Raw genomic sequence first — 24,342 nt, 5'->3', positions numbered from 1 at the left:
AATTCAGTCTCAGCGGTAGTCACGGAGAATTTCGCCCTGTCCAGACGTGTGCTACTGTTTCTCCTGAGGCCGGATTTCCCGGTTGGAGTCCTGGTTCCTCATGTATGAGCTCAGTGTCCTAGAGAAAGTTCCACAATGTCTCTGTGCCTGTTTTCAATCCTGAAGAGGAATGTAGCTATGCTCCCTTGTAGATTTATCGCTAGGATTAGATGTACTAACATGTACACTGCCCAGTTTAGTACTGAGCAGATAAGAAGCACGTATCATAAGTGTTAGTAATTATTTTGATTAGTAGCAGCTGTAAGTACCCTGAGAGAAAAGATGGAGAGTCTCTAAAGATGCTTATAATTGAATTACGGATGTGAAGCCAATGTGAAGAGTATGACTAAAGAGTTAAAAATATGTGACACTTGAGCGCTAACTTTTGCCTAGTTCAAAGCCGTTGACGCTCACTAACGTCTGTGTGGGCTGCGGGTAGTGACACGGATGTACTTCGCGGAAGGTGGCCTGGCAAGGTGGAGGCCTTGGGCGGAACCGGGCCAGAAGTTCCAGAATGATGCAGGGTGTGCAGCGAGCAGAGCAGAGATGGGCGAGATTGGTTAAAAGTAGAAGTCACGGGATGGAAGGGAATAGAGTCCGTGGTACCGTAATAGCGTTGCGTGAGGACACGTGGTGGTTACACTCGTGGTGGGCATGGCATAACCCACAGAGTCAGGTTGCACGCCTGAAGCCGGTGTCACGTCGTGTGTGAACTATGCTTCAATCAAAAAAGGTATAAAGGTGAGAAAGACAAATACCATATGATTTCACTCATATGTGGAGTTTAAGAAACAGAGTAAGTGAGCAAAGGGGGAGAAAAGAGAGGAGAGAGAGAGAAGCCAACCGAGAAACAGACTCTTAACTACAGAGAACACACTGCTGGTCACCAGAGGGGAGGTGGGGGGCGGGGAATAGAGGGATGGGGATTAAGGGTGTACTTGTGATGGGGGCGCCTGGGTGGCTCCGTCGGTTAATCGGCCGACTTCTCTGCTCGGGTCATGATCTCGAGGTTCGTGTGTTCGAGCCCCGCGTCAGGCTCTGTGCTGACAGCTCGGAGCCTGGAGCCTGCTCCGGATTCTGTGTCTTCCTCGCTCTCTGCCCCTCCTCCGCTCATGCTCTGTTTCTCTCTGTGTCTCAAAAAATGATTAGAAACATTAAAAAAAAATTTTAACAAGAGTGCCCTGTGATGATCACCAGGGGATGGATCTAAGTGTTGATACACCATATTGTATACCTGAAACTAATATTACACTGTGTGCTAACTATGCTGGAATTTAAACAAAAAGGTAAAGGTAGTCTTACAAGAGAATTCTAGGCATGGATTGGATTGGGGATTGCACCCTGGGACTTTAAACTGGCTTCCAGTGCGGGGTATCTGAAGGTCAGCCCTCTGTGGACCTGGCTGCAGGGTTCCATGCTTAAATCCTTCTTGGCAATCGTTGCTTCCCTTCTGCCACACATGAAGCATCCTTTCCAGAAGGGTCTTAAGCACCTCAGCTTTGGCACCAGAGAAATGGGCAGAAAGTATAACACGTACCTCGCGGGACCATGGCCCAACCTACCAAGTTTTCAGATCAGCCTTTTCCCCACAGAGATTTCTCCTAATTGCCAAGCCAGCTCTACCTTTCAAAACATTAATCCCAGGATGAGGCAACGAGCTTGCTGGGTAATGAGGTCTCTTGGCGCTCTGCTGTTTGGATTGTGCCCTCTGCTACCATAGGTCACTTGGGGGTAGTAGGTGCTGTTTTGGGGAGAGAGACCCAGGAGTCTGGACAGGAAGTCCGCACCTTATTAAGAAACCTCAAGCCAGAGTTATTATTGCTTTGTGACCCAAAGAAGAGCTGCTGTCCGAGGAGGTTGTGGGAATCCAGAGGAACTCAATGTGACTTTTCCTGTCCGTCACTCATAGGCTCAGGCACTGAAGACTGGGCTGTGTGTCCTTCCCTTCCTTTCTAGTTTCTTTTCGGTATCCCCTTCTGGGCAGTATCTCAAGATTAGCCGGTAAAGGGGGGAGTTCCTATGAAACCACAGCTCTGCTCAGTAAGACGACGTTAGTGATCATCAGATAAGAAAATCCGTAGACTTTTGGTAAAATAGCGCTAGTTTTGCACAGTAACCCAGACTCAAGTAACTGATGGATTTAAAATAATCTCAGGAAGGGCATTGACAAAAATCTGGGAAATGCTTCGTAACTGTTAGTACAAATCCATATGTATTGTTGCAGGCGTTCGGTGTCCCGAGTGGGCGGATGTGACTCTCAGAAGACCAGAGAAACAGGCTGCTGGTGAGTTTCACTTCCTTGTACTCTGGGACGGTGCTTGTTGATTGTAGCGTAATATTCGTTCATCACGGAGTCAACAGTGATCTGTAGAAGGGGGACCACGATCTCTCGTAGACAATCTTGTGCTTTTTATCCTTTTGGAAATGTGTATGTGTGAACTAATGTAAGGAGGAGGGACGTAAGACTTGAGGGCTCTTTATTTGGGTCCTATACAAAAGGCTGTCCAGAAATCTAACTTCCGTGAGGGCACGGACCCTTGCTTGGTTATCTTTGTGTTCCTGATACTAGCACAGCACTCACTTCGTGGCGTACTCAGCACATTGAACTCCTGGAGAGATGGTTTTGCTTGCATTCAAAACAAAATTTTATTATTTACAGTAGACTTAAAAAAAAAAATTGGAGACCCAACAAGACAAGTAAGTTCTCTTCCCTGGAGAAAAACTGTAAGATTGGGTCAGGGACAGGCTTTGTTTCCCTCTTTTTGTTGTCATTTATTTGAGAGAAAGAAAGAGTATTAACCCCAAAGTCCACTACGGTCTGAATTTCGAGGTTTCCGTCCATCTGTACCCTCCCTACCTTTTTGTCTCTTTCCTTCCTCACCTCCATTTCTTACACCCGAGATGGGTAGCCCTCTTCTTGCCAGTGTTTCTCGTCTCCCCGTCCCACCCTGCTCCCCTTTCCTGGTGGCTCTCCTGGAGCCCACCCACATAGTGGTGCTGGGATAGAGTCGTTTCAGGTGATAGTAATTTAGAGCGGATTAACGGTCTGGAGGAGGAAGAAAACAAATATTCTAGGCTACAGGCAGGAGTAAAATCTTTTTCCAGGCAAGTGGAAGGGAGTTATAAGAACAACCTGCGGTCCGTGAGTTCGAGCCCCGCGTCGGGCTCTGGGCTGATGGCTCAGAGCCTGGAGCCTGTTTCCGATTCTGTGTCTCCCCCTCTCTCTGCCCCTCCCCCGTTCATGCTCTGTCTCTCTCTGTCCCAAAAATAAATAAACGTTGAAAAAAAAATTAAAAAGAACAACCTGGATGCATTTCCATGTACACGTGCAAATATCATAAGATCTGTGGCTGTCGATGGATGGGTTACGAACTATCCGTCAAAACCCAAGAACACAACTTGGATGTCATTACAGACTATTCGCGGCTAGCAGCTGGATGGGCCACTGTGATCTAAGGGAGAAAGAAGATGTTGGGCATCTCTGGGACGGGAGTGCAAAGCAGAACTAAACATCTCATTCTACCAGGTCCACACCCATGTTGGGATAGTACATGGGGCACTACATGGGCCTGGTCCGTGCACCGCGAGAAAGATGTTAAAAGCGCGTGACGAAGTTTGTATGAGCAGTTGGAAGGCAAGCGATAAGAGTTATAAAAATCAAGGCTGGTTAATCACAGGCTTGTTTACAAATCCTTGAAAGCTGGGCTGAAGCCGATTAAAAAATTCTTTGTAATGTTTATTCGTTTTTGAGAGAGAGACAGAGCGCGAGCAGGGGAGGGGCAGAGAGACAGGGAGACACAGAATCGGAAGCAGGCTCCAGGCTGTCAGCACAGAGCCCGACGTGGGGCTCGAACTCACGGACCGCGAGATCATGACCTGAGCCGAAGTCGGACGCTTCACCGACTGAGCCACCCAGGCGCCCCCAAGTTTTTATCTTACTTCCAGTCTAGTTAACCTACAGTGTTGTATCAGTCTCAGTTGTGCAGTATAGTGGTTCAACGATTCCATTCATTACCCAGTGCTCATCAATGTACCTGGAGACTTCACCCTTCATCCCCGCCACCTGTTTCTCCCACCCCCCACCCCTCCTCTGGTGACCAGCAGTGTGTTCTCGATAGTTAACAGTCTGGGATTTTGGGGTTTGTTTCTTAAATTCCACACATGAGTGAGATCATACGGTGTTTGTCTTTCTCTGACTGACTTATTTCGCTTAGCATTGTACCCTCTGGATCCAACCATGTTGTTGCAGATGGCAAGATTTCATTCTTGTTGATGCCCGAGTAATATTCCATTGTGTATGGAATGAATAGACCGCATCTTTACCCATTCATCTATTGATGGACACTTGAGCTGCTCACATAATGTGGCTATTCTAAAAAATGCTGCAGTAAACATAGGGGTGCATAAATCTTTTCGAGGTAGTGTTTTCATATCCTTTGGGTCAACACCATCAGCAGATTTTTTTTTACCATTCAGGGGGCTCGCTTGGAACTTGACTGAGGTTGATGCAATGAGGGACCTTGGTTGGGAGACCGTTGCAGTCTGCAGAGAATGACATTGTGCCCACAAGTTGGGTGTTGGTAGAAAGCGCAGGGAAGAGGGGACACAGAATACAGCATTTTGGGAAGGACTGTTTTCTGCCTGGAAAAGGATGATGCTCAGCTTTCTGAATGGCAGTAATGGATAACCATGGTGCGTTCTATCGGGAGTAGACACGGGTTGAAAGGCAAGACTAAACCTGCCGCTGTCCAGTCTCCAGTTCTGAGCTCACATGAGATGAGCCCATTTCTATCCCTGTCTCAACTTGAAATATGCAAAATTGAAGGGAAAAATAGAGTATCTGGTCCTTCTCTGATTAGGTGAATTTTATCTCTGCTCTCACACTAGGAAAACCCAGCCCCTTCTTGAAAGGATCTCCTCGGATCTGTTCCATCCTGTTTTCTGCTCAAATTCAAGGAGATAAACCATACCCCTGCAGTGCCTTATCAAACCTTTTCCATGGCCTGAGAGGTTACGTGGGGTGGGGCTTTCAGGAGGACCAGCTCGTAGAAATGCTCCCTTTTCTAGTCTTTCATGATTGCAGGGGATTTTAGGCGCTGGGCTTGGTGAAGTGACTCTGAGAAGCAGAAATCATTACAGGACTCTTCTGAGCCATTCGGCAGTGACAGTGCCTTCTGACAGGTGTTGAAAGGATATCGGCCTCAGATATGTTCTGTCTTTTACCTCGGTTACTGTCCTCACTAGATCCTTCCCAGCAAATTCAAGAGTGTTTGAGGACCAACTTCTTCCCTGACCTGGACTCGCCTCTTCGATGTCTGGGCAAATTATTTCTACTGATCTCCTCTGTCCTCGGCCTCTGCCTTCCCTCTGGGATCTGACTCTGCCGCCGATCTCAGGGTCCTGGGGTGGAGCCCAGGAAGAGGCGGATAGAGGCGATGACCGCAGCTGACACTGATGACCGTCGAGGTCCAGGGCATTTGCTCAGACGATGGACACACTTTTTACCCAAGGCCTTGGGTTAGCCTGTTCTCTTGTACAGTTGGCTCATCACCCCTGTCCTTTGCCCGGAACCACACCTCCCTCACTGCCAACACCAAACTCTACTGCCGTGGCCGAGTTCCTCTTTGAAAGGAACTCGGGTGGCCGCACAGGCTGGTCTTTGCCGTCTTTCTGAGTTGGCACCTGCTGACTCTGTCCAGCAATATCATCGTCATCGTGACTGTTATTCGTCTGGACCATCACCTCCATACCCCCATGTACTTCTTCCTGAGCATGCTGTCCCTCTCTGAGACCTACTACACTGTGGCCATCATCATCTGTGCTTTCCGGCCTCCTGAGTCCCCACCAGCCCATTTCTGTCCAGTCTCCTCAGCCCCCAACGAGCCATCTCCATCCCACACTGTGCCACTCAGCTCTTCTTCTGTCTCACCTTCGGCACCAACAACTGCTTCCTGCTCACGGCCACGGGGTATGACTGCTACGTGACCACCTGCAACCCCCTGCGGTGTTCAGTCGTCATGAGTAAAGAGGCCTGTGTCCAGTTAGCAAGTGGCTCCCTGGGAACTGGCCTGGGCGTGGCCGTTGTCCAGGTAACATCTGTGTTTGGCCTGCCCTTCTGTGATGTGACGCCCTTGTCATCTTTCACTTCTGTGACGTGAGGCCCCTGCTGAAGCTGGCCTGCGTGGGCACCCCTGTCAGCGAGATCATCAACTTTGTCGTCAGCGTCTGTGTCCTGATTCTGCCCACGGGCCCGGTCTTCTTCTCCTACGTCCTCATCGTCTCCACCCGCCTCAAGATCCCCTCCGCCCGGGGCCGGAAGAAGGCCTTTGCCACCTGCACCTCCCGCCTCACGGCGGTCATCGTCCACTATGGCTGTGCCTCCGTCATCTACCTCAAGCCCAAGTCCCAGAGTTCCGTGGGGGCAGGACAGACTCATCTCTGTGACCTACACCGTCCTCACTCCCCTGCTGAGCCCTGTCGTGTACAGCCTGGGGAACAAGGAGGTCAAGGATGCCCTGTGCAGAGCCGTGGGGCAGAAGCCCCTTTCCTCTTAACAAGGACAGATTATTGGAAGGCTTTTAACTGATTTTGTTTAACGTGTATTAATTTTAATGCTGTTTCAAAAATGCCTTTAAATATGGGATCAAGAAGGATGCTGGGATGGCTCGGTCGGTTAAGAGTCTGACTTCAGCTCAGGTCATGATCTCATGGCTCGCAGGTTCGAGCCCCGCTTTGGGCTCTGTGCTGACAGCTCGGAGCCTGGAGCCTGCTTCAGATTCTGTATCTGCCACTCTCTCTGACCCTCCCACACTTGCACTCTTGCACTCTGTCTCTCTCTTGTTCAAAAATAAATAAACATTAAAAAAATTTTTTTTTTTTTTTAATTTTCCAGTAAGCTCCTAAACCTGCAGAGGTTAATCTTGAGAAGTTTCTTCTTCGATGCTCCCAACTTAAAACCGGACTTAAAGCCAGCATTCCTGTCTGAGCATCACAGAAGGTGAACACTTGCGCTCTGGTGCAAGGCAGGGTCCTTTCTCCCTCATCCTTCTGGGCACTCTGGCCTTCTATGCCAAGGAATGAGCATACCCTGACTTCCAGACACAGCTCCTGCAACACCCAGAATCACCCCACGGGGTGACCCTGCATGGGCAAAATATCACTTGTGAGAGTGTCACAGGGTCTGGTGGTTATGAAGGGTGGGGCAAGGCAGTGGAAATGAACAAGTTCTCCAAGTCAAGTTAACCTGTCTGACTTTGCACAAAACACTAGCTAGCACGTGAGGTCGGTCTGGAGATCAAAGACACCTTTGCCTTCATGTCCAGATTTCTCAACATAATAGCACCAGTGCCTTGCTATGAGGATAGTCAAAATTATTTTCAAAATGTTTGGCTTAGTCATCCTGCTTAAATCCAGATAAAAAGCCATTAGGTAGAGGTCTGACAGCCGGGGTCTCACTCTCTTCTGTCACTTGTACTCAGTGGATGCTGTGCTACCCTACCTGGATGGCTTACCTTTGGGCCCCACACATCTGTTCCCCCAGCTGCTGGGAGGCTCTGAGGCAATAGAGGTCAGCTGAGTGGCTCTTCGGAAATTGCTCTTGCTGAAGAGCTACTTTCTCCAGAGTCTCACACCTTCTGCCAGGGCAGACCGGCCGCATAAGACTTGCCTACTTCCGGCTGTAAAGACTGGCCCCCGTCCCTCCAACTAAGATGATTAAAAAGGGCCCTCCCGGCTCCAAGGCTCTCATCTGTGAGCCGGTGTGACATACATCACATTTCAGCTACTCCCCCTGCCAGGGTCTGCTGCCTTCACTCTCACACGGGTGTTGATGCCGAGGGCACTCTCTGGGAAACCTGTTACATTTCAATCAGTTTCAGAGTCTGTTTTCTTTTTCTTTCTTCTTTTTTTTTTTTTTTTTAATGTTTATTTATTTTTGAGAGCGAGAGAGTATGAGCAGGGGAGGGGCAGGGAGAGAGGGAGACAACAGGATCCGAAGCAGGCTTCATGCTCTGAGCTGTCAGTACAGAGCCTGACGCGGGGCTGGAACTCCCAACCTGCGAGGCCATGACCTGAGCCGAAGCTGGACGCTCATCCAACTGAACCATCCGGTTGTGCCCATCAGAATCTGTTTTCCGAGGATCCTAATCTGAAACAGTTTAGCATCCCATTTCTAGAACAGTCCTTGGCAAGCAGAGAGCCCAGATTTTTAGACTTGATATATTCTAGTGAAGGCAGGAGGCCAATGGCTTCTATATTTTAATTAAAAAATAATTTCACCCTATTAATTGAACTGTTACTTACTTGTGGCTCAATTTGGTTGGTTGGAAACTGGTGAAAAAAATTTAAATGTGAACTTTTCTCAGAATCCACAAGAAGTTATTCCTTTATCCTCAGCAATTTTCAGTTGCATGGCAGCTTTGAATCCCCTTTCAATTACCTTGCAGTGAGATTGCTGACCACTCTCGGTGATATTTTTAAAATTTCAAATACAGGAAAGGCTAAACGTGAGGATATATCATTTCCAGTTTTCAGGAAGGGAAAGAGTGTGGATGCTCTAAGTGATATGGACAAGTCAACTTGCCCATGATTCTGGGCACATTTTTAGGTAGAAGTTTTGGGACGGGGATGCCATGGAGATTGATGAAGCAGCAAATGGGATTTGGACTTGGTAAGTAACTGTCCAGAGCAGGGCCGACAGCTTAACATAGGAAGACAGCACTGCTCTCTGAGGTTATCTAGGGACCCAGGCTGGCAGGTGCCTCTGGCCTTCTCAACATAAAGCTCCCATCTCTGGGTTCAAGGAGATGATCCTGTTGTCCTACTTCCCATTTCGTGAGAAGAGAGAAGGAGCAGGCTCTGTCTTCAAGCACTCGGTTCCCCAGCATACTGATGAGGTGGGTCTTTTGTCTGAGTTTCCATGCTTGAGGTGACCAAGGGAATATGTCTTTCATTGGCCACCAGTAGGGAGTTAACTGACTTGATTTTCAAAAAACCAATCTCTATTGAGGATTCATGATTTGTGGCAGCCGATTTGGAATAGCAACTATGGGAGAGAAAATTTGCTCTATGAACTGGCTTCGACCAATTTGGTAACAGACTGGAGGTAGCAGAGGAGGCCCTAAGAGTGAAGGGGGGTGGATTATTTCCACTTTAATCACCTGTAAGATATACATGCTCCCTCTCTGGCATAGACAAAGTATTTTATGTATATAGAAATAAAAACGTCCTTTTATTTTTTATTTTTTTAATGTTTTTATCTAGTTTTGAGAGAGAGTGCATGAGCTGGAGGGGGGGGGGGTGGGGGGGGGGGCAGAGAGAGAGAGGGAGACACAGAATCCGAAGCAGGCTCCAGGCTCCGAGCTGTCAGCACAGAGCTCAGCGCGGGGCTCAAACTCGTGAACTGTGAGATCATGACCTGGGCTGATGTTGGACACTTAACTGACCGAGCCACCTAGATGCCCCCCAAACATTCTTTTAAATGCCATATTTTGGAGCTCCACTAAATATTTAAGCCCTAACTCTGTTCCACATTTCTTACGGAACAAGAGATGTATGAAGAAGAAGGAAATAGGAAGAAGTGAATGGTAGACATGAGTCTCAGACAAACCTGAAATTCACATCCGTGGAAGAGTACGGTGAAGACCACGTGTGGAGGATGAAGGAAACATTCACACTAAGAGCTTCTTGGGGATGCGTTCTGAGCCTTTGAGCCTGTGTAGTCACCACATGGGAAACAGGCTTCCGAGTAACAGAGGACGGAACATCTGGGCTCAAGGGAGCTTAGAAGCCACCTAGTTCAAACCCCCTCTTTTTACAAAGAAGGAATGGAATCTTAGAGATGGGCAGGCGGCTTGCTCTAGTCACACAGCTAGTTCATGGCGGCTTGAACGTCCAGGTATGTGCTCTAAGCAGAGCTCTTGCAAGCTCGGGTGGGGGTAAAAGGAGAGGTGAATGTGAATTGTGATCCTCCGGAATCTAGAAGATGCCTCAGAAGTTGCGTCTCAAGCTGATCAAGCCTGGACTTTCTATCCATGTGAAATATCCCTCAGCTCTTAACTCTGGGTCACTTGGCCTCAGATCCTCAGGGGGAGTAAGTCACTTGTTCTTCCGTCTGATGTGTACGAAGCCGTGTGTAGGACACTGTGACGGAAGAAGTTGTTTGTGACGGTGGTGGCAAGACCATGGTCTCAAGGCTGTAGCCGAAAATGGATCTTCCATCTTTCCTTAAAGGCAGGGGAAGTGCCTAGGACAATACCAAGGGTCCTCCCATGGGGAATTTTCCTGTTTTTCCTCTTTCTGTTGCAGGAAACTCATAAGGCCTGTTGACATGAAGCCAAGTGACTAGGCTGTTCAGTGGGAATCTGGTCATTTCTTACGTGTCTGAAATGATTTGGGGGAGAAAAGTAGAAGTGGTGTTAAGGAGGTTCATCCCAGATACCTATATTTAGAAAAAGAAAAAAAACAAAAACAAAACCAAAAAACACCAATAGTTCTCTCTGCTTCATGGTCCAAAAACATCTTTTGGAGAAAATGGGACTTGTCAATCTCATGGGTGTTTGTGAACCATCCCTCCACCCCCACCAGATTCACTTCCTCCTGATGTTAGTAATTGTTCTAAAATATAGTGAAGTTAACAGGTGCTCTGATCTCTCGTTGACTGTTGTGAGCTCACGGTCAGTACTGCTAATATATGCTGCCTCTCTTCCCTAACGCCTCCTCCTGGCACCCAGGATAAGTGTGTCCGTGGCAAAGGTGGTGTGGGGGCGGGAGAGCAGATGTTGGGTCTTTGCCTGAGGTCTTTCTCAGTCCTGGGCTGTTTTTCAGAGCTGAGAGTTCCGGTGATTCGTATTTGCTGGAATTTCTCCAAGTTCAGGTGCTATAAGAGGGTTTTCACAACTTTGGGAGATAGCAGAGAGAGAAGCAATCACAGGGAAATCTTAGACTGAGCCTCATCCCCAGGGTCCTAAGGCTCAGGACTGCCCCAGCTTCAGGGCAATCCAAGAGCTAGAAGCTCAAAAAGGTTAAGTCGAAGTGGGAGCAGAAAAGTGAGTGATCTCACCGGCATGCTCCCAGGTCCTCATAGGCCTGGTCCAGATTTACGATAGTCGGGAGAAAGCCTTCCTAATCTGGGACTTTATGGTTCTTGCCTCTAGAAACAAAAAAAGAAACTAGCAAGCCTCAAACACTTAGATGCACCATGTTACCTGGTTTCATACCCCTTTTATTCAAGTTGGACTTCTCTCTTACAGACGCTAATAAATGAATATATTCATTCTTTCGTTTGTTTAAGTGATGTTTATTGAGCCCTTGCTGTTACATGCCATGTAACCAGTTTCAGCTGGTTTAATGAAGCAGGTCTGTGAAGCCTTGCGTCCAGACGCTCCTGTGCGCGTTGCGAGCTGTGTTTGACCACGGAGAAGCAATCGCTGATGCCAGAGAGAGGTTGCCGTTGCAAATGTTTCCCAAGCAGCAACATCAGTTCTTTTTGGGGTCTGGCTTGGGACGTGGGTCCATAAGGTTCCTGCTCCTCCTGGTCGTCTTAATCTTCAAGAGCAGGGTCAGCTGCTGCTGGGTCGAGATAAACAGCCCCGTGTCCGCAGCAAACAGAAGCACCACCAACGATGGGATCACAAATTGTAGCCAGTAGTATTTGCTTTGGTGCTCCGGAGGGGAATCTGGATGCAACAGGAAACATACGTCATATGAGGAATCGAAAAATGGGGCTCAGGGCTTCATCCTCCCTGAGAGAGGAACCGGGAACGGTCCTCTGTCTTCCAGCGCTAGCATGATATGCTGGCTGGGACCCGAGGGCAACACTCAAGGACTTGGGTTCCTCTGCCTATGCTTCCTGGAGCCCCAGGACTCCTGAGACCTTCCCTCAAGCCCCAGCCTGTAGCTCCTCTAGCCAGTGTGCCCAGTGGGGAAGGTCATAGGAAAGGCGATCTCTTTATTGGGGCTCACAGGTGCAGTGGCCCACGTCTGACTTGAGGGTGGAAAGGAGATGGCGAGGCTGGGGAGGGTGGAGGTTCACCAGTGCCTCATTTCTGAATCGTTCATCATTTACCGCGTGCCCGCTGGGGGAAATGAAGACACTGGGCCAGAGCCTCTTTAAGCTGCCTTCCAATTTCCCTCTCTTGTTATTCTGGTTACAAGATACTGATTTTTGTGATGATCCTAGAATTATAGAGCTCCAGAATATTACAGCCAGAAATCCCGTAGAGATCACCTAGACCCGTGGCTCTCAGCACTGGCTGCACAAGACCGTTACCTGAAAGGGCTCTTAAAAATACTGATGCTCAGTCCTCCAAACCAATTAAATCAGAATCTCAAGAGATGAGATGCAAACGTCGGTATTTTTAAAGTTCCTCAAGGGACATCTAGACCAAGCCCTTTATTTTACAGACAAGGATACCAGAAGGCCAATGACAATTAAATAGCACTTAGGTCTCAGGCTGGTTAACAGAATATTGACATTAAGGCTCAATTCTGGCTTCTGGTCCCATGCTTTTTTAGGCATTAGTATGAGCCACGTCTGCCGAGCAAAAGGTCTAATTTCCTCCTTGCAGGGCAGGTAGTCCAAAGGCTCCCTCTCTTTTTAGAGTTTGGAAAGAGCATCTTCATATTTGGCCCTAGAGGCAGTGCACCTGCCCGGGTCTCCTCATGAGGCTCTGTCTCCTCACCACCCAGTCACACAGCCCACTGGTGTGTGGGTCTCCGTCCCCAGCCCTCCTCCCCAAGCGTGGCGTCTTCAAGCTCTACACCACCTGCATTCCTCCGACACTGAGCCTCCCTTTCAATTTGATAACTAGAAGTGTTCTCCCCGGAGCCACAGAGGACTCTGGGATTGAACCATTGATCATGATCCGTTATGCTTGGGTGGTGCTTATTAACAGGCTAGACATCCGTTTCACAAATATCCCCTCATTTAGTCTTCATGCAAATTCCACCAGAGACTGAGAGATGTGCTGCCCACCCCGGGCCTCCTCCCTGCAGGCCTGTGGGCTAGACAAGGTGCCCCGGCTGCCCCATTCTGCATGCTGCAGCCACTTCAGGCTCGGGTGTCCTCCCTCTCCCTTCCCCTGCCGTGGGCTCCCCTCCTTCTTTACCATCTCACCTTTTCTCACAACGATGTCGAGGAAGTTAGAGATGTGATTTTTCTTCGAAATCCAGCCCGTGCAGTGGTAGGTGCCGCTGTCTGTTTCTGTGGCGTTGTTAATGGTGATGTTGTAGTTGTCGTACCAGAACTTGAGGAACTTGCCATTCCTGTAGTAGGTCACTTTTTTGATATTCAAATTCCTCCAACTGTGGCACCTGATGAGGAAGGACTCACCCTCCAGCACCACCTCAGTAGAGGCCTGAAGGAGCAGCCACTCTGAAGAACGGTCGTTACGTTATTTAACGGCAAAGGGATGGATAGACACAGAGAGACAGAAAAAATAGGAGCGGTCATGCAGAGTCTGCGTCAGGAACCACGTTTTATCATTAACCCGTTTCTCGGCTCATAAGGGCAAGAAAAAGGAAAAACAAAATCACGCTTCGAGTCTGTCCTCTATACTGATGAATCCTCTTGCCTCCTGGAAAGGGAGTCTGGGGCCATGAAACCACTCGGACATCTCTGCTGAGCCTGTCCACGGAAGGCTCGAATGCCAGTATTCCCTACAGCTCTGTAGACGCCAGTTCTGGTCACTACGGGGTAATAAGACTATTCTGTCCAGGGAGTCCTCGCCTAGGGGCAGGTCTCTTTTATCCTCCCGACTCTTAGGGGCTCCCTAGTTCTACCGTCAATCATAGTTGGCTCTGAAAGTTCCCCAGCACGTGCATGCCAATATTAATTATGTGGGTAGTTACTCACTTAATATCCTCTTCCTCATTTGGCTCCATACTGCAGGAGGCCAGAGACCACGTCTGATCCTTACATTATATCCCCAGTGCCTAACACAATTACTTCAGAGTTGGTAGGTACTCAACAAATACTTGTTAACGAGGAGTCTGTAAAGTATAAGAGTTGGGTCGTATGGCTAATGTCACCGTGAGAATTGAAAGGCATTCACTGAGGGAGAATTTGGAACAAAGATCTGGCTAGGCTGTGCAGGGCACAGTTTATTTAGTAGTGATCCTTAAGGATTTTCTAGAATCCACTCCAAGGAAATAAAGAAGCTATCCCCTGCTGCTTTCGTTTGTGTCTGGAATATGCATAGGGATGTCACCACACCTCTTTTCACTCAAGAGAAAGACGTAAAGTAGGCTTATCCTTTAAAGTATGTTTGCATTAAAAAATGTAAAGCCAAATATATCCATGACCTAGCCATTTAAATGAAGTCATTCTTTGGTTTATCCAGCATTTACTAACTAGCTCGCATGTGCCTGAACGTGCTGTCCTAGTGGTTGGCAATAGCAGTCGTGAAATTGAGGCAAACATAACATTTGTTCTTTAGTAAAAGTGGAAGTCGTGAGGGATCTACGTGGATGTCTTTCAACACTAAGAGAGCAACCTGATATCCAGGTCGTGGCTCATGGAAACAGTTGACCAAATTTGACCTTTTGATCCCATTTCAGATGTTCAGCTCCTTGCAGTGTTCACATATCCAACATGCCGTGTGAGCATACCATATACATCTACCCCAAGCAGGAAAAGAGGGGTGAAGTAGACTGGAAGGATCCCACTGGGAGATGGGAGATGGCCAGGACCCCGAAAGGAGGTGGGGCCACGCAGGAGTAGTAGTGGAAGGAGACAGGCAGGTCTTGAGACAGAGACCCTGAGTCCCACCCCAGTGCACCAAGCCCCAGAATAACTTGATCTCTCCCCATCTCCAGACGGACCATTCCTCACATGGGGGACTCTACCTTTCCATAGTCCTGGAACTTACCACTGAAGACTCTTAAGGACACAGGTTTACTCAGGATGGATCCTTTGTTCCGACACCTGTATTCCCCACTATCGCTGGTTTGGGCTTTCACGATGTCCAAAGTTAAAGTTGTCACTCCCAACCTGGCCTTGTTGTGGAACCACACAGTAGAGTTGAGTTCAAGAGAATTGTTCTCTTTACATGTAAGAGTCACATTGTCTTCTTTCAATATGGTAGTCCATGGTGGATTCAAGGACACTGTAGGTTCCCAGGTGTCTTTGAGAAGATCAAATTGTGGGAAGAGATAGAGAGGGAGTGAAAAGGGCTCCAAAGTACAGATATGGCAATAGTCAGACAGTTAGTGGTCGGTCTACCCTTGTACGGCCACTAATAAGAAACAGGAAGGAGGAAAGAGTGTTGTGGCCCCAGGGAGTCCCAAACTAGGGGGAAAGACGGGACACGAGTGCAATATACGGTAACCACTTCAGTCCTCCTGATTTCCATGCCAGTATCTGTCAGCGAGGACTACAGCCTCTGGTCAGGCAGAGACGATGTCTATCCTGTTCAGCCCTAGCTCAGCACAATGGCTGGTACAGAGGACACGTTCGTTAAATATTTGCTGAGTGGATGAACGTGTGAATAATGGATGAATAAATGTGTTAGACTAGCTGAAACAGTCTCTCCCAGTTCTAAATTTTTATGACTATTTAAGTGTGAGTGGATATGGAGTGAAAAATCCACATCAATTCTGGAAGGAAGGGAGAAGCACCGAGAGGATCAGTCTTAATAGGTTTTCTGGAACAAAGAGATGTGGTACAAATTTGACCAGAGCCTGGGAAGTGGCCAGTGGCGATGAGGTACAGAAACAGAACTGGACTTGGACCCCAGGGGATTCTGTTAGAAGCTGGCCCTTGGTCAGCTGCGCGACCCCCAGCAAGCACTTAATCAGGCAAAGTCCTCAGTTATAAAATGGCGGCAATACTAACCATGACGATGATGCAAGCATTGAATGAGGTTGTGTGGCAGTGCCTGGGCAGGGGTGGGGCAGGCTGGGCAGGGGTGGGGCATTTAGATGTTCCACTGACATGGTTGTTGGCATAGAAAGAGGTGGGGTGCCTCGAGACAATGAGGTGGTATGTGAGCAGGTGTTGAACGGGGGAAAGAAGGCAGGCGGGGAGGGAGTGGGGCTCAGGTTGGTCAGGGAGGGGCAGATGCCTAATCATTAGAAAGCAGAGGTGGTGGGGTGATGGGAAACAGTGTAGGGGGGAGTGTGCCCAGCCATGGGGAGACTGACGGAGCAAGGACTCACTCACCTGCTGACATGCCATCTGGATCTGCAAAAGTTCAAAGAGGATAAGTTAGTGTCTCTGCCCAGTCTTCTGGGACTCCCGAGGATGGGGATCTGGGGGTGGTGATGAGGTCTACATCCTTGGAGTTTGTTTGTTTGTTTGTTTGTTTGTTTGTTTAGAGAGAGAGAGAGAGAGAGAGAGAGAGAATAAGCAGGCTCCATGTTGTCAGCGTAGAGCCCAACGCAGGACTCGATCCCGTGAACCGTGAGATCATGACCTGAGCAGAAATCAAGAGTTGGACACTTAACCGACTGAGCCACCTAGGCGCCCCCAACATCCATGGAGTTTTAAGGGGTCAGCCATCTTCTCAGGAATCTGACCCAGGGAGAGAGAGAACTTCTCTCTTTCCTCTGCCCTCCCTCCCTTGCCCTCTGGGAGATGCCAGAATGACCGCAAGAACAGGCTTCTGGCTGGCTCCCCCTTAGGTCCTGCTCAGCCCAATTTGCTCTGCTCCCAGCTTGTGTCCACTACAGAGTCCCCGGGAGATGCCCTGTGGTTTGCACAGAGCCCAGAAAAGTTCACCACGAAAACTGCCAACGTTCCTACCCCGGCCGCTACCCAGACCCACGTCGGCCCCTCCAGGAGGGGCCACCGAACCTCTACTTACAGAGGAGGAGCAGCAGTGCTGTCCACAGCAGAGCAGGGCCTCCCAGGAAAACCGGCATCGCCTCCCTGGCTCCCAAATGCCGACTCGACGGGAGAGACCTGACGCCTTAAAATAGACTTAAAGCCAGAAAGGAGAAGGAAATGTTTTCTGTATCATATCTGGTTAACTCATCAGCTGCGGCTGGGTTTGCTTTCTTCTCTGGAGATAATATTCAGAGTAGCACCTAATTGGGCAATTTCATATTTGCCTCCTAGCACACTCCCTTACCGGGGCCAGAAATTGCTGACATTCGGTCGTGGTTCTCTGGAGCCGCCATCACTCTTGTTACCTAATTTCCTGCTGGTCCACGAGCCCGCCAGTCCTCCCGTTTTCATCCGATTCCCTGAGGATCCACTCTCTGAGCAGCCAAACTGGGGCTGTTTTCAGAGACACCTCTTCTACTGGGTCTTGATGGGGCTCACAACACAGGACGACAGATGTGAGACCATAGCTTCCAGGGTCTGTTCTAGAATTTATTTTCTTTTCCAGCGTGTATCCATTTTTATGTTTCCAATCTTCCAGCATGACCACCCTTTCCCCTTTCAGCCCATAGCAGCTCTCTTCCCCCCGGGACCCCTTCGACCAATTACTCTGTGTTTTAGCTCTAGGCCAGAGATGCTCGCCTTCTCGCAGGATTTGGTATTGTTGACGAATGCTGGAGACAATAGCTCCACAAATGTCTGTCGTCTTTGACATTCACAGGGTGAATTTTATTTTATTTTACTTTATTTTATTTTATTTTATTTTATTTTATTCTACTTTATTTTATTCTATTTTACTCTATTTTATTCTATTTATTTTATTATTTTATTTTATTTTATTTTATTTTATTTTATTTTATTTTATTTTATATTTTATTTACATGCAGTATTTATTCTATTAGGTCCTTGCCGAAACTCTGAAGCAGGCGGGAGAGTATGAAGTTAGCTAGGCCCACCTCGCTAACTTTCTGTCCCACCACGCTTTTCCTTACAGACTGTTGGAGGAAGTCTCCTGAATCGACCATAAAGATCCTCCGCAGGCAGACCTAACCAAAATGTCTAGCTTCTGTGGCATTAGAGAATTTGGGGCTACAAAGATTCATACGTAGAAATTTCCAGATAAGGGAGGCTGGTGACTGGTTTTAGGCCACGTGGTGGTTTAGTGACAGATCTTTAAAGAAAACAGCAAGTCATTTTGAAAAAAGACAGATTGTTTGGGTTTAAAGATCTGAATTCAAATACTCCTAGTATTTGTCATTAAGGTTTACCTATAACATAGGGACAATAACGGCCTCAAGGTCACAGCTTTATTGTGAGGTGTAATAAGTTGATAAACACGTGAAGTACATCACCCAGTGTCTAGTATGTAAAAGAGGCTCCATAAGTAGGTCTTCTCCTTTAGTACCATTATTAAAGACTTTTAAAGGGAGCCGGGGTGGCTTAGTCCGTTAAGCATCCGACTTTAGCTCAGGTCATGATCTCACAGCTCGTGGGTTCGAGCCCCTCGTTGGGCTCTGTGCTGACAGCTCAGAGCCTGGAGCCTCCATTGGATTCTGTGTCGCCTTCTCTCTCTGTTCCTCCTCTGCTCGCGCTCTCTCTCCCTCTCAAAAATAAATAAATATTTAAAAAAAATTTTTAAAGACTTTTAAGAGAAACCTGCATTTCAACTGGACTAAGGCAAATGGTCACCCTCCTTTGTTTGATAGGTGGCATAGTTTATTTACATAAAGCAAGCTCATTCATCTTCATAATCATGATGAAGTGAGCGTGATAAGGAAAGACTTGAACACAAAGAGTTGTTCAGTGGGGGTGGGGAGGAGGTGAAAGAAATGGGGACGAAGCTGTTTTTTATGGTGCCGTCAGAGCCACATTTGACTAGCAAGGTCCTGGCAGAGAGAGATCTACTTTATCACGCTGTTGGGAGTTTGTCCAGGGCACTTTTTCCTAGGACACTGATCTGACCATGACATTGCCCTTTGGAGACACTTTCCTGTGACTCACACAGTCTGTTTGAAAGCTTCCTCCTGAGACTCTACCCTGTCCAAACACCTCCTTCTTGAGTGGGGGGGGGGGGGGGTGAGGTGGGCCCGTTGACCTGCCCTGTCTCCTCTCGGAGACAGTACAAGCTTTGGGGGTGAGAGAGACCACTTTCGTTTGCTGTGCCTCCTGAAACTTGTGATTCGGTGTCTGCTGTTGAAATGAAGGTAGTGTTTTGGCAGTAGTGAGAGCGAACGGTTTGCAGATTCAGCAAAAGCAGTTCGTGAGAGCTTCAAAAACCAGCCAGACCACCCTGTCCGTCCAGCCCTGAGACAAAAACGAAAGTAACAACAAAACCAGCAGCATCAACATCAGGAAGAATAAATCATCCCCGTGGTGTACAACCACAGGTACCCAAAGGAACAGATCAACGCTAAGATAAGGCAGTAGCTCCACTCCACCCCGGAATAATGGGTTGATACACCAGTTGAATTCCACAATCCTTTCCCTTACCTAAAAACGAAGTCCCCTAAATTTGACATCCGGTCTCTGGCTGGGATGTGCTGTTACTTCCTTGTATGTCCCGCCTGTCGATATCAGCAAGTATGCTCACTGACATCAGTAGACTGGGTCTTAATCTCATTTCTTCCCACAAGCCTTACAACCTGGGTATTCCTAGACAGCATCTGTATCCCATATTGTGACCTATTGTTGGTTCTTGGAAACCTTAGTTTGTATTTATTTCACTTGGGAGCAGTGGAGAAGGGAAAGGCCAATAGCCACGCGTGAATGACGGGGCCGTTGAGCTGGGGTTCATCTCTGCAGCTGGATCCAGAGTGAAAGGCTTTCGATGGGGACTTTTATGATTTGGGACATGGTAGCAGAGGAAGGGTCGGCCCATCGGGTCTCTGGGTTTTTGTGCCCTTCTCCAAAATTGGGAAGCAGGCAGAGGGCTAATTTGTTGGCTTTTTCTTCTCTGTGTCGTCCAGCACAAGGCAAGGTCCATGCGACATGGGAATGTGAAATGATGAAGGACCAAAAGAGCTGTCTGCTTGTGGTGTGAATGCACTTGGTAAAAACACCGATCTCTCCCCGAGAACTAGGTACAGGGCTAAGCACACAACAGGTCTGATCTGTTTTGCTCCCACCAACTTTATGTGGTTAAAAAATGAGGAAACAAAAACACAGGGAAGGTGGGTGATTTGTCTAGTCATGCAGCTGCTAAGTGGAAGAATTAAGATTTGAAACTGGGCAGTCTTGCTAAAGAGCCTGGGCTCACGACCACTTCCATATGATGTCTGTCGATCCAGTCTACGTGGTGTGCTCAAAGTACACGTGGATTCATGGGCCCCGCACAAAATTATTTGGATTCCCAGGGATCTGTAACCCACAAATGGGAAATCACTGACCCGGTCCAACCTCCTGTTCTACAGTTTCTTTTCTTGGCTTCACGGGATGACTTCTCCATCCGTAGTCACACAGTGCTGTTGGCATGGTCACATATTTATTATGTATATCTCATAGATGTGCCTGGAGAGAAGAGAGAGGGAGTCGTACCTTTTAATCTAGATTCTTAAGGCCAGGAGGTCATCAGCGCTCTTTGCCACCAGGACAGGAGTTTGTTCAGGAAAGCAGATTCAATAGCAGTGCTGGCCGCCTGATGGATTTGCACAACAAAGGCAGTGGTGTTACCACTTTTTTTTTTAATTCTTGTCTTGACCTGAACAGTTCCTTGCTTTGGGTAGATCCAAGAGAAATAAATGGAAGCTCCCAGGACTCCCGAAGTGAATACCACTGAAAAGGAGATGGGGACAGGGCTTATGGAAGCCACAATTTTGCATGTGGACACAGGGGTTTTTTTCCCCCAAGAAAAGAAAAATAAGACTTCAGAAAATAATCTCAAAGATGATCTTTTCCTTCCGTCTTTAGAAGACTGAGACGCACTGCTTTCTGACATGGAAGGGACACTCAGTGGGATTTTTCACAGAAACATGGACTTGAATGGAGACCAGCCACGAAATATATTCCTAGTACCTGATTTTGATAGAATATGCTCTAATTCAAAGGTGATCATAGTATTCGGATTTTATATAGTGATATAGCAAGAGCTAATATCCTATAGACTGTTTATAGGTGAGTCCTACCAGATATCCAGTTAAAGGCTGCCAGCGGTCGAAGGACCTGGCTCAGGTGCACGGTCATGCTCCTAGTCGTAAACATTCGGTAGACTGGGCAAAGGCTTCCTAACTAGTGTTACATCTCTTGGGTGTCCCCTAACACCATAAAATACAGAGAGAAAGCCCTCGAATCAGTCTCCTAACATTTCTTAGGGCTGGACCACTGCCTGAGCGTGATGTGCCCTGTGGGTATCTGGGGTACCGTGCTGCCTGTCTTTGAGATGCGTAACCAGCCACTCACTCTCCAGATGAGGCATCTCGGTGGCATCCTGTAGTTGGGAAGCAGTCTGAGCCACGACGTGTGCTCAGGCAAACTGACCATGAACTTCGCCTTATAAATGCTGGGTTCCAGCTCAGAGACCCAGAGGCCCTCAGACTTGCCTTCCTGCCTTCCAACAAATGCAGATCAGTTGAAGTGACCCGAGTTTTCCTTCCGAATGGGGAGAACAGAATTATTCACCTGTTAAGGAAGATTCTCAGAGGGCATGGTGGTGTTAAAAAAAAATTGTATAAAATGTTAGACTATTGCATTAAATTTTAAAACATAAAGTGTAAAAATAAATTACCGTCCTCGCATATTTTACAGAGATTACGTGTAAGACTGATGAGAGAGTGCCGCTCTGAACAGGCTCTGGGGTTTGATTCTCAGCTCAGACCACTTATGACATGTGACTCCTGTCAAATTGCTTGGCGTCTCTGTGCCTCAGCCTCATATCTGGGAAAATGGAGGCAGTGCTGGCACCTGTTGCTGTGAGTGTCACTGAGTTGATGTCGCAAAAGGTTTAGAGAGACGTTGGCAGAAAGGAAAGCCGTAGGTGTGATTTATTGTGTGAGTATTGAGCAAGGAGCCTTTGGACTTGCGAAGAACGGAGACAGACCCTCTCGTGCGTCCTTGGGCAAAGAGCTCGAAAGACCACTGGTGGGTCCAGGAGGCAACACTGGGTCCAAGGACGCAGCTGCGTGCCCACGCCAGGTGTGCACGGGGGAGCAGACCACGCCTCCCTCTCAGAGTGGGCAGGGGAGCTCGGGGCGGTTGCTCGCTGGGGGTCCTGGCCCCTTCCCAGGCGTGCTTGCAGACAGAGAAACCCCTCTTGCGGTCAGCCCTCGAGTCAAGTGTAGTGTGGGCCAGTTTATGTCATGCTTCCTTACAGAATTACACAGTTAAAAAATGGAAACAGCCTTCTCTTAAAGGAAACCCTGCAGGCTGTTAGCAGATAAGGACAAGAGGTCTTAGCTCAGCCGAGGATATTTGCATTTTAATAGGTAACTTCTGCCGCCCTAATCTTTCAGGACCCACCAGACAGTACTGTGACCAGTGTTTCTGGGGATGATGATGGGTACAGGTCGGGGTTGAAAAATGAGGACACAGGGAGTCGTCTGCACCTCTCAGGTCATACTCCCTGAGTCTGTCATCCCTGCCACAGGCTGTCAGGAAATGGGTGTGTGTGTGCGAGAGAGAGTGTGTGTGTGTGTGTGTGTGTGCGCGACTGTGTGTGCGTGCGCGCGACCAGGTGTGTCTGAGTGTGTACACAAGCATGTGCGTGCGTGAGCACGTGTGTCTTAGTGTGTGCGAGCACGTGTGTGTGTGAGCACATGTGTGCATAAGCACCTGAGTATGTGCATGTGTGTGAACATGCGTGTGTATACACAAGTATATGTGTCTGTGTGTGTGCGTGCACAAGCACGTGTCTGTGTGAGCATGTTTGTGTGTGTGCACAAGTATGTATGAGCATGTGCGTGTGTGTGCGTGCGTGTGCACAAGCACGTGTGTGTCTGAGTGTGTGTGAGCATGTGTCTGTGAGTGTGTGCGTCTGTGCACGAGCACGTGTGTGCCTGTGTGTGAGAACGTGTGTGTGCACGAGCATGTGTGTCTGAGTGTGTGCGTGTGTGCACAAGCATGTGTGTGCATGAGTACGTGCACAAGCACGTGTGTCTGAGTGTGTGCATGTGTGTGCGAACATGTGTGTGAGTGTATACGCAAGTGTATGTATGTGCATGTGTGAGCATGTGCGTGCGTGCACAAGCACGTGTGTGCACGAGCATATGTGTGTGTTCATGTGTGTGAGCACATGTTTTGAGTGCACAAGTATGTATGAGCATGTGCATGCGTGCGTGAGCACGTGTGTGTCTGAGTATGTGTGCGAGCATGTGTGTGTGTGCGTTTGCACGCGAGCATGTGTGTGTCTGAGTGCGTGTGTGCAAGCATGTGTGTGTGAGTGTGTGTCTGTGCATGAGCATGTGTGTCTGAGTGTGAGAGCATGTGTGTGTGCAAAAGCATGTGAGTCTGAATGTGTGCATGTGTGCACAAGGATTGTGTGCATGTACACGTGTGTGTGTGCTCAAGCACGTGTGTCTGTGTGTGCATGTGTGTGCGCACATGTGTGTGAGTATATAAGCAGGTATATGTGTGTGTGCGTGCGCGAGCATATGTGTGTGTGCATGTGTGTGAGCACGTGTTTGTGCACAAGCATGTATGAGTATGTGCGTGCATGCGCGAGCACGTGTGTGCACGAGCATGTGTGTGCGTGTGAGCACGTTTTGAGTGTGCACAAGTATGTATGAGCATGTGCATGCGTGCATGAACACGTGTCTGTGTGCATGTGCACGAGCACGTGTGTGTCTGAGTGTGTGTGTAAGCATGTGTGCGTGCACGAGCACGTGTGTGTGTCTGAGTGTGTGCGTGCAAGCGGTTGCATATTGCTTGCTGCAGCAATGTCTACAACACACATTGTTCGCTCTCAGGAGGCACCACACACCCCACAGCACCCAGGACGGCCTCGTGCGGAAGAAAGAATCGCCCTGTTTCTGCACGACTTCAGAATGTCCCACCAGCCCTCTTATCACTATTTGCGCCTTGAATCTGACTGTTTGACAAATAAATGCAAAGATTTCTTTTTTTACATTTCTTCCTATATGCTGGGTGGTCTAGGGGAAAAACCCGTGTATGCCGAGAGAAGGTGAGTCCCTTCTCTTCCTGGAACAGCATCCTTCAATCATGCACCGTGTGACCAAATCAGACCCCCAGCAACCGAGCTTCCTGGTCATTGCCTCACCCGCCGCCCCCTCCTCTCCACCTGCGTGGGGGCTGGCACACTCATCATGGGTGTGTTTTCTTATCATAAAGTTGTTCGGTTTTATGTCTCCTGTAGGTTAAGACTTTCTGTGTGTACGAGAGGTGGGTCTGGCTTCAGATGCCCGCAACTTCCGCAGTTTGGACCCTCCTTAAAAAACTGAATAGAAGATTATGAATACGATATTAGATATCGGAGTGAGGATTTAGAACAAGAAATTCTATCACAAAAAATTATAAAATATAGAAAAGGTGAA

At 48.3% G+C, this 24,342-nt stretch overlaps 1 protein-coding gene and 1 pseudogene across 1 annotated transcript; one reads left to right on the top strand and one right to left on the bottom strand.

Annotated features, from left to right (window-relative positions):
* Window positions 1–4,378: 4,378 nt before the first annotated feature.
* On the top strand, window positions 4,379–6,625 carry LOC123586090 (annotated as a pseudogene).
* Window positions 6,626–11,317: 4,692 nt separating this feature from the next.
* FCER1A (Fc epsilon receptor Ia) lies at window positions 11,318–16,982 on the bottom strand. The gene is made up of 5 exons (XM_045454954.1): window positions 16,842–16,982; window positions 16,199–16,219; window positions 14,907–15,161; window positions 13,154–13,411; window positions 11,318–11,714 (listed from the first exon to the last, which is right to left on the bottom strand). The coding sequence occupies exons 1-5, from the start codon at window positions 16,897–16,899 to the stop codon at window positions 11,515–11,517; spliced, it is 792 nt and encodes a 263-aa protein (XP_045310910.1). The 5' UTR covers window positions 16,900–16,982; the 3' UTR covers window positions 11,318–11,514.
* Window positions 16,983–24,342: the final 7,360 nt, after the last annotated feature.

This window comes from Leopardus geoffroyi, chromosome C3, assembly GCF_018350155.1.
Source record: "Leopardus geoffroyi isolate Oge1 chromosome C3, O.geoffroyi_Oge1_pat1.0, whole genome shotgun sequence".
Lineage (NCBI taxonomy): Eukaryota > Metazoa > Chordata > Mammalia > Carnivora > Felidae > Leopardus > Leopardus geoffroyi.
Note: the sequence above shows the minus strand (reverse complement) of the source record. Positions and strands in the feature narration are given on the sequence as shown.

Excerpts from the sequence above, each read along its gene's own strand:
- FCER1A (XM_045454954.1), bottom strand. The coding sequence starts at position 16,899 with ATGCCGGTTTTCCTGGGAGGCCCTGCTCTGCTGTGGACAGCACTGCTG. Across the intron at positions 16,220-16,841 it reads AGCACTGCTGCTCCTCCTCT|ATCCAGATGGCATGTCAGCA; the intron begins GTAAGTAGAGGT and ends GAACTTTTGCAG. Across the intron at positions 15,162-16,198 it reads TCCAGATGGCATGTCAGCAG|ACACCTGGGAACCTACAGTG; the intron begins GTGAGTGAGTCC and ends ATCTTCTCAAAG.